Source organism: Onychomys torridus, chromosome 5 (genome assembly GCF_903995425.1).
Source record: "Onychomys torridus chromosome 5, mOncTor1.1, whole genome shotgun sequence".
Classification (NCBI taxonomy): domain Eukaryota; kingdom Metazoa; phylum Chordata; class Mammalia; order Rodentia; family Cricetidae; genus Onychomys; species Onychomys torridus.
The window spans coordinates 71,846,698-71,856,265 of NC_050447.1; the positions used below are offsets into that span (position 1 = coordinate 71,846,698).

At 46.1% G+C, this 9,568-nt stretch overlaps 1 protein-coding gene across 1 annotated transcript in view; it reads right to left on the minus strand.

Moving 5' to 3' along the window:
• Fam171a1 (family with sequence similarity 171 member A1) overlaps positions 1–9,043 on the minus strand; it is a 126,284-nt gene extending 117,241 nt beyond the window's left edge. The window contains exon 1 of the mRNA XM_036187760.1: positions 8,823–9,043. Coding sequence (XP_036043653.1) covers positions 8,823–8,919 — 97 coding nt within the window. The 5' untranslated portion in view covers positions 8,920–9,043. The remainder of the gene's footprint in view (positions 1–8,822) is intronic.
• Between the last annotated feature and the right edge of the window lie 525 nt (positions 9,044–9,568).

The window sequence follows — 9,568 nt, forward strand, 5'->3', positions numbered from 1 at the left end:
AGCTTCTGCCTTCTGTTCTGGACACATTCAGAATTCTATTGTCGTTCGTAACTTTTAAAAGCTACTAGAATGTTTTAAAGAGCTGACTCGTCACACTGATGACTCATAAGGGTTGGTGGAGACCCCAAATAATTTCTAGAAACTGCTTAGGCATGAAGAGATCATGGTTCTTTTTGAGTGTGGCCACGGGCACCCCTAGGTGGCATGTCTTTAAAGAAAGAAAATGGTACTGAAACAGCTGTGTTGTCTCTGTCCCACTCCCTCTCCATCCGAGACAAGCTCACACACAGGTGCATGCACACACGCATGTGCACACATGCTCAAGTATACCTCCACCCACACAACAGCTTACCTGACAGGCATGTGCTAAAGTGATTCTACGTGATCAGACAAGACAGTCACCTAGACAGACTGATATCATCATAGAACTAATTAAATATCCAAGAAAAAATAAACATTTCCAAGAAAAAATAAACATTTACATTCCAGTGTCATTGAAAAAGAAATGTAAATATATTACCAAAACTTAAATTTCGGTTTCTAAAAATGTTTCAACACATCAAAAACTCAAGCAATGTATATCTGGGAAGATACATACACTACATATATTTTCATCAAATACATATATAAGAAACGTATCCTCAAAATGGCTAAAATTAAAAAGATGAACAATAGCCAGTGTGGAGAGAAGGAAACAAGAGAATCATTTGTACATTTAAAATGAGAGACTAGAGAGATAAAACCGATTTTTTAAAAGTTCTAGGATTTTTCTTATGAAACTAAACATTTGCCTAGTCAAGCAATTTTATTTTAAAAACATTCCCACACATGTGTTTGTGTGAGTATATGCAAGTGTGTGTGTGCACTCGTGTGTGTGTGTGTGTGTGTGTGTGTGTGTGTGTGTGTGTGTGTGTGTGTGTGTGAACATTCTCAGGAACATCATTCACTTTCTTTGAGAAAGGGTCTCTCACTGTGCTAAAGCTCACTGGCTGGCCAGCAAACCCCAGAGAGCATCCTATCTCCACCTCCCCTGTTCTGGAATCATAATTACATATATTTTAATGTTGGTTCTGGGGACCAAACTTGGGTCCTTGGCAAGTACTTTATCAACTGAGCCATCATCCCAGTGACTTCTAAGTATAGTCTCAAGGGAAATGAAAACTATGTGCACAAAAGTACTGTGTAAAATGTTCATCAAAACCACATTTACAGACAGAGCTAGAAATGACTCCAGTACTACCTTAGGGTTTCTGTTGCTGCAAGGAAACACCATGACCAAAAGCAAGTTGGGGAGGAGAGGGTTTATCTGGCTTAAGCTTTGCAGTCTATTATTGAAGGAATTCAGGACAGGAACTCAATCAGGGAAGGATCCTGGGGCCAGCAGCTGATCCCGAGGCCATGGAGGGGTGCTGCTTATTGGCTTGCTTCCTCCTCATGGCTTGCCCAACCTGGTTTCTTATAGAACACAGGACAATCAGCTCAAAGATAGCACCACCTACCATGGGCTGGGCCCTCCTCTATCAATCACTAATTAAGATAGTGCCTTACAGCCGGATCTTATGGAGGCATTTTCCCAATTGAGGTTTCCTGCCTTCAGATAACTCTAGCTTGGGTCAAGTGGACAGAAAACTAGCCAGGACAAGTACTCATTCAGCAGAAGAATGGATGAACAATCTACAGTAGTTACAGATTGGAAAACTGGCAATAAAGTAAGAATTGACTGTGATGCTATACTCTACAACATGGGTAGACCTCAAAAATTGCTCTGATGAATAGCGGACATACATTCTCTCCAGTCTCATTTACTTAAAGTTCCAGAAAAACAACAGCAAAATAATCTATGGCAGGAAAAATATAAGAACCATGGTTGCTCTTGAATGCCAGGGACAGGGACGTGCTGAGACAAGGAATGAGGGACTTCCTGGAGTGATGATAATATTTTATACCTTGAAAGGGGTTTGAGGGTGCACAGGTGTTCGCAAATGTTAGCCAAATCATATATTTCCTCATATGTAAATTTGCCCATGAGAAAAAAAATACTCCGCTCTAATGACATACCTGCTGAAGCACTTGGGGAAAGGATTACTGATAGCCAAGACATGTTTAAAAATGCATTTGAAAAAAATCAAGATTAATGGATGGAGAGAACAATGTGTCAATAAACAAAAAACAAGTTCAGTAGGACATCACCTGTAGAATCTAGTGTGTTTGAGGACTCACTACAAAATTCTTCCCATTTTCTTTCTTTCTTTCTTTTTTTGTTAAATGTTTCCATGAAACAGATCAGAAAATGACTTTTTTGTTACCTAAAGCCATCATTTTTATAAAAATTAAGTTTTGGGTCATTGTACAAGCAAAAGGGAAGTAGAAAGTTTGTTTTAGAAAGAAAAAGGTTAAGGTTTTGTAAGTATAGCCAAACACTGATGGAAGTGGTATTTCACACACGCAGCAGAAGAAAGTTTCCCCTTATTCTGCAGAGAGAAAGGCATCTCATTAAGCTCCAAGGACCCAACCTGAAAGCTTTACACAATACCACATCTTTCCCGACCCCTTCCCCCACAACAGTTGGGTTCAAACATGTTTCTCTTATTATGAAAACACTAATGGGCTTTGAAACCAAGCCAGAAGGTTCTCCCAACCCACAATCCCACCCTGCTTTACAGACCTCCCTCAAGGGCCCCTGAGAGTTATTTATATGAGTTTCTTATCTCTTCTCCACATCTGGATCCAAGCTTTGCTCTCAGGAGCTGCTCAGCCAATGTCTGTTGGAGGTCAGTTTCGATAGGTCAAAGAGGGGCCACACGGATGATACTGTTGTCTGTCTTCATAAAAATTATCTGTACCATTAAGAACCTCTTGTAATACTATGATGATAAGACTTGCATAAAATTATATCTGATCCCCAGCCCCAGCATACAGCAACATAGTCTGAGGATGAAGAGGGACAGCCTCCTTCACAGTGGACACTACAAATTACTGTGTGATTTGGGAAAAGTGGTTTGCTGCCTCTGTGTCCCACATTCATTTCCCATAAAAGGAGAATGATATACATTCTCAATTAAAGAAAATGGTACATCGAGGGGCTGGGGAGATGGCTTGGTTGGCAAAGTTCTTTCTATATAAACGAGGCCCTGAGTTCAATCCCCAGAACCCATATAACCTGGGTGTATTGGTTACCCCGTGTAACCTCAGAGCTGGAGGGATAGAGACAGGTGAGTCCTTGGGGCCTCACACAATAACTCATGAGATTCCTTCATGTGGTAGCAAGCACCTAACCCATGTTAGCTATCACTACTATTTTTCCCTGTGAGAGGACCTGTGTTCTAACACACTGGTAAAATACTAAGTGTGGTGGAAATACCATAAATATTTACAATTGGAAGAATTTAATAAATCACAGCTATTCTTTAAAAAGTCTCACTCTAAGTTCTCAGGCCACAAATTAAAAATCCCGTTTTAAATGTAGCACTACTACACACAGCTTTTGGTATCCCATAAGCCTCCTTATGTTTTTCTTGTGTGTGCCTATGCCAAGTTCTAAATTCACCTGCCCCAAACCCTTCCTGAGAAGTGTAGAGAACACATGTGCTTAGCAGTTATGCTTTGAACCTAAAATGACCCCTCAGGCTGTGGAGCCCTGTGGGAGGCAGGGGTCTTTGAAGGTTATAGGCCAGCCCTTGCTTCCAGTCTAAGTACCCCTCCTCCTTCTAGTCTGCCATGATGGGAAGAGCACGTCACACCCCCACTGCCACAGACTGAGCGGCTCTGCTAGACCTACCTGACTTTAATCTCTCAGGAGTCATGAGCCAACATAAACCTCTCTTTGCTTAAGTTGATTCTGACAGGCATTTTAGTCACTAACATGGCACTTTTCTCCTTTGAAAGGCCTAGCATCAGGGTAGTCAGTCTCCACTCACTGGAGCAGCAACCTACACCATAGATGTGCCACCTGCCATCCACACCCTTATCTCTGAACTCTACAAATACCACGTGGCAAAGCTGAGGAGGTGGCTCAGTGGGTAACGTGCCTGTCAGACAAACATGAGGACCTGATGTCTGGATCCCCAGAAGCCATGTAAAAAGTGAGCCATGGTAGCACGCGTCAGTAACTTCAGAACTGGACGGGCAGAAACAGGCAGATTCCAGGGGCTCGTTGGCCAGCCGGGCTCGCTGACACAGTGAGCTCCAGGTTCAGTGAGAGACCCCGCCACAAAAAGTAAGGAGGCAAGCCATTGAAGAAGACACCTGATGTTGGCCTCTGACCTCCACACATGCACACACACACACACACACACACACACACACACACATTTTTTTAGTGAGACAGGCTGCAGAGATAACAAGAGAAAGTAGCAAAGGTAAGAGAGCTCAGATCACAAATTAGCCTGCAGGTCCAACGAGCCCTCGACGTCTTCTCTGTGTCTAAAATTTAAAAGCCCACCTTCTAAAACTTTATGAATAAGAAAGTAAAACCAATGACCCAACAAAGTCCTCATCTAAATTACTTGTAATATGATAAAAATGGTCAATAAGTAATTAACAAAATAGCAAACATTACCACTAATATCAAGACATAATGCCCACAAGGTTTAATTTCTTCTGTGAAATAAATTCCCATTAGGAAATACCTCTTGTCAAGACTCTTTTTCATGACAGTGGAGTGGTGCAGTTGAATGACCAGAGCACAACCTTACTCCACAGAGCCGAAACCCCTGTCCACTGAGACTGGGCGACTCATCCTGGTTTTGAAATCTGAAGCCTTACTGATGTGAGTCACCTGAGGACAGCTTTAACCAGTGTCCAGTGTCTTCCATTCAGCTCTGCCAGGATGACGTTAAGAAAATCGTGTTCCTATCACAAATTCAGTAATTTTTTTTTTCTATTCAAACCCTAAGCTCAAGAAAGCAAGTCTAAGCAAGTGAGGGTGCTCATTGGATTTAAAAATAGGTATGTCCCTCCTCCTTGAACTCTGACTTCTTTCCTATGGAAGGAGAGAGCTGAACACAGGTCCGACAGGATGGTCCAGTGACACCGGCTGTACTGAACTCATTTGCAAAGCATCTGTCCGCCAGGCGGCCTTTTTCTGTTCTAGTTGCGACTTTCCACAATTCCAAACCATCTTGTAGTTTTCACAAGGAGGTTGTCCTTTTATATTTTATGAAAAATAAAGGGTTTAAAAATATTTGATGACTATTAGATGTACATTTGACAATCTTACCCTCCCAACTAGATTACCCAATATACCAGAGCTTTACCTACCTGGCTCCAGAGCTGTGGCCTTAAACCCAGCCTGGAAATCACCATGGCACCAATGCTGCCTAATCTATACTTTAGCAACTCAAATTATCTGATGTCCAAAAGCCTTCTTCTGCATTTCTGAGAGCATGGAGTGAGGTGTTGTGTGCACTGTGGGTAGACCGACATACCCAGATGTAAACACAGCAGACTGCCAGAAGCTAGCCTTTCTGTCACGTGAGTACTTCACTTTACTCCAAAGATTCTTGGCTAATTATATAAAAAGGATGTCAGTGATATCTTCTAGTTCATTTATTTTCCAACTAGATTGTAAGATGTGGAAGGGTAAGGGCAAAAAAAAAAAAAAAAAAAATCCTCCTTTTGAAACCCAGTGGGCTTGGTATGTCTAACTCGTCCATGTTCCCAAATGTGAGCCCATGAGTTGTATTTAGAAATTAAGTCTTAGGTTAAGGAAGGAGTGCAGTTTGTTGGCTGCTCTTCCTGACAGGCCCCCACCCACCATCCATTGCTTCCCTGTCTTTCAAGCGAACACAGTATTCTGAACTGAAGTTCAAGTTTGGTAAAGAAGAGGCCTCTTGGAAAGAGAATCAGCCAAACGTTCACTCAAATGTTCCAGCAGATGGTAGATTTTCTGAGATGAAGGAAAAGTTAATATATCGCTATAAAATACCTTTCTGTCAGAAAATAACAAAATAAAGGTCATATGTCAAGAGTGAGCACCAAGTCCTTCGCCTCATGTTGAACCTTCTTGATTGGCATGTGGCATTGGGCTTCAAAATGACATCCTGGTAGAGTAGTACATCTGCACAGCTCATCTTTGGGGAAGAATCTTCTACCAGTCCCCTCAGTGTGGTTTTGTAAGAGGCACAGAGTTGTTAGTCAACTCTTGGAAATAATGCCTTCTGTACAGTTCCCACAAAATGATACTGCGTACTGCGGTACAATGCGGACGAAACATCTAAAAACACTCAGTCATGTTCTAGAGAGAGTTTACAGTCGCGGCCAGTCATATGACCAGTAACTGTTGCATTGTGTAAGTCACTCTGCAGACTCAAAGCAGCTTCAGCAACGGAAGCCAACCCTTGAATTGTATCATGAATGTTTAAAGAGCAAAGGAAACGCTGCCGATGCCCGCTTCCCCAGATATCACAACAAGGTTACACTTATTAAAGGAGCTCCGTTGAGTCCTGGAAACTAGCTGTCATCCTAGAGTGGATGGTTTCTTTATGTTTGAGGTTTCAGTAGGTTTCCTGAAGTAATAGCCAAGCCCTGCTTCTATACAATGTTTGTTCAAGCTATAATTCAAGCTCATTGCTGAAATAAAAACGAAGTTCTTACCAACTGGATTTCAGAGGAAGTATACAAACTTCCTAAAATACAGGCAGATAAAAAGGACCTCAGGCTACACTGTGGTGTATAGTTCAGTATCTTCAACTTTTCCCCACCAGCTCTGACTCTATGTGCCACACAAATTCACACTTGCACAGTGAAATCAGATCCAATGCTTATCTTACTTGTACTCAGATCTAGGGAGCAGAGAGAACATGAATTGATGAGCTATGTTAGGAGAATGGCAGACATCAAGAAGCTTTGAAGGACTCGGCAAGTTAAAGATACCCTCAGATGACAAGAGAAATTGTCCATTTCCTTAAAGACCCACTAGCTCAAATCCAGGGACCAGGTGGTGCGACAGAAACTTCTGATTACAAGTGTTAATATTGACACCTTAAAACACCACCTTTACCGGAAATAACAAACCAAGAAAGGAATCCAAAGGCAACAGTATCCATCTTCCATTGAAACTCTAGGATATACTGAGACAGGACATAAATCACAGGCTGGTCATGTCTCTCTGCTTCATGGAAATTCCATCTCCAGGGATTTAGCAGTAAGACCTTAATAAAAACATGGTCTTAGACCTGAAACGGGTAGGTCCCCACCCCCATGATTTTTTTCAATTGAAGCCATGCCTTTTCCTATTTTATAAATTCATGATTTCATTATTTCCATGCATTGCTGTTCCAACTACAAAACAAAAAACCCAACCTGCCCTCAGAAAATAATGGCCTCATTGAGGCACAAATATCATTCATTAAAATAGCTGATTCAAAAAGCAGTGGGGTATAAATGAAAGAGGCTATCATTCAGTACTGATGACCTACTGCCGTTAAGTACCCGCTCCTACTGAGGCTTATGGGTTTTCTGGTTCCTTGTCAATGCTTCCTTTCCATAACATACATTACTGAATTCACACCCAATTCCTAATGGTCATATTTTACTTTCAACTATGGGTGCAGCAATGAATTTAAAAGATTCCAGCCAGCGATTAAGCAAGCACTTCATATGAAAACCTTCAGCATCCTTCACTAAACTCAGACCGTCAACAGAAACCAACAGGATATCGCGTGGAAGACAAGGTTTCCCTAGTCCCAAGTTCCAAAGGGTCGGGGAGAAGGCTGAGGCAGGCCCCCTGTAACAGGGTACTGGGATGGAGTGCTCCTTCATTCAGCCTGTAGGGCTAACCTAGCAGGGCACACACCTTTCTGCCAGGAATCAGGAACCTTTGGCAAGGTTCTGAGTGCCCGCGGGAGCTCACAGAAGCCCAATGAAGGCCCCTCCCTAACCAAATTAACCCCGGGCAAGAGGTGCCCTGGATAGATTCACAGATGCTCATCTACCGGCCTTAGCTGCTCCTCAGAAAAAGGCCAGCAACAGAAACACTAGACTTTGTCCCCACAAAATCATGTCAAGGAAGCTCCAGGGTTGTCCTCAAATACATTCTGATTTTTTTTTTTAAACGCATGGCCATTCTTGGTGGCGACCACGTTACTTGTGCGACTGGAAAGCAGATTTGCAAGAGGCCAAAGATGAGACAAAAGGCAGGAGCTGGCGACAGACAGACATGGAAATGGTTTTTAGTGATTAGTGCTTCCCAGTTCCAGTTCTCTTCTCTTCTCACGATGATTCCCGTGGCTGCCTAACAAATCCCTAAAGGTCTGGAAACCACGTAGGATAAGGGGGTGGGGGGAGAAGACCCCGAAACTTTCCTAAACTGCGGTAGCAGACCTAGGGTCCCAGGGCACAGGGGGCACCCCAGGGCGACGGTCGGGAGCCCCCTCCCTGCTACAACAAAAGGGCCAAGCGCAGCCTTCGTGCTGGGACTCCAGGACCGGAGCTCAGAGGACCCCGGAGAGGGAAGCAGAGGGAACAGTGAGCCCCACGTCGCCCTTTCCCGCGGCAGGGGCTATGGAGCCGCGTGTCCGAGTCATGCATAAAGGAGAGCGCCTTGGATGTAAGCAGAAGAGTCACCAGAGGCTGCCACCTAGGCGGCAGCCAGAGCAGCTGGTGCCACCCAGATCCCCGGGGAGCATCTGCGCCGCGGGCCCAGCGTGTTCCCGGGGCGGCGCCGCCCCCCGGGTATCGCGACGTGGGGGCTGCAGGACCGCGGTGCAGGTCGAGCTGCTGGGCCTCCGCCACAATGCGGCCCGGGTCCAGCCGCCACCGCTGCCGCGCCAGGCCCGGGCGCGACACAAAAGCGGCCCCCGGCCCCGCCGCCGCCCACCGACCTTGGGCTCCCGCGCCGGGTTCCCGCAGCGTCTTGGTGACCGCCTTCCAAACGTGGCAGCCGAGCAGGCAGAGCAGCAGCGCGGCGGACCTGCTCATCTCCGCGCCGCGGGCGCCGCGGGCCGCTCGGGCTCGCCACTCTCGGTCACGGGCGGCCGGGCGCCGCGCCTCCTTCCATGGCGCTGTGGCTCCGCGCGCCCGGCCAGCCGCCCGATTGGCCGGGGCCCCGCAGCCGGCCGCTCCCTCCTCCGCGCCCCGCGCCGGGCTTCCCCCGACCGCCGCGGCCGCTCTGCCGGCGCCTTAACCCCTTCCTGTCCCGCCCCGCGCCCGCGGGAGCGCATGGGCCCCGGGCCCGTGGTGCCATCTGGCGGCCGCCGCGCTGCGGGAGGTCCCCCCCTTCCTCCCCCGCGTCCCCCGACCCCTGCGCTGAGCGCCCCAGGGCTCCCATTCCCCGCAGCGGTTCCCGCAAGCCCGAGGCTTTCGACGTCAGGCTCGGTTACCTGCGGGTCCAGAGGAAGCAATCGAATCTAGGGTGTGACCTCCCATCCAGCAGCTGTCCGAGCCACTATTCTGACTGTCCCCAGAGTAGATTTGACAGCCAGATAAAACAAAAGTGAGGAGTGGGAGAAATCATCCAGTGAAAACTTCCTTACCCTTCCTCCTTAATGCTATACAAGCAGGATTGAACCCGCGGTGTTGGGCTTTCTGCAGTCGGGTTTAGGTTTTTATCCTACCGGTAGACTTGGCT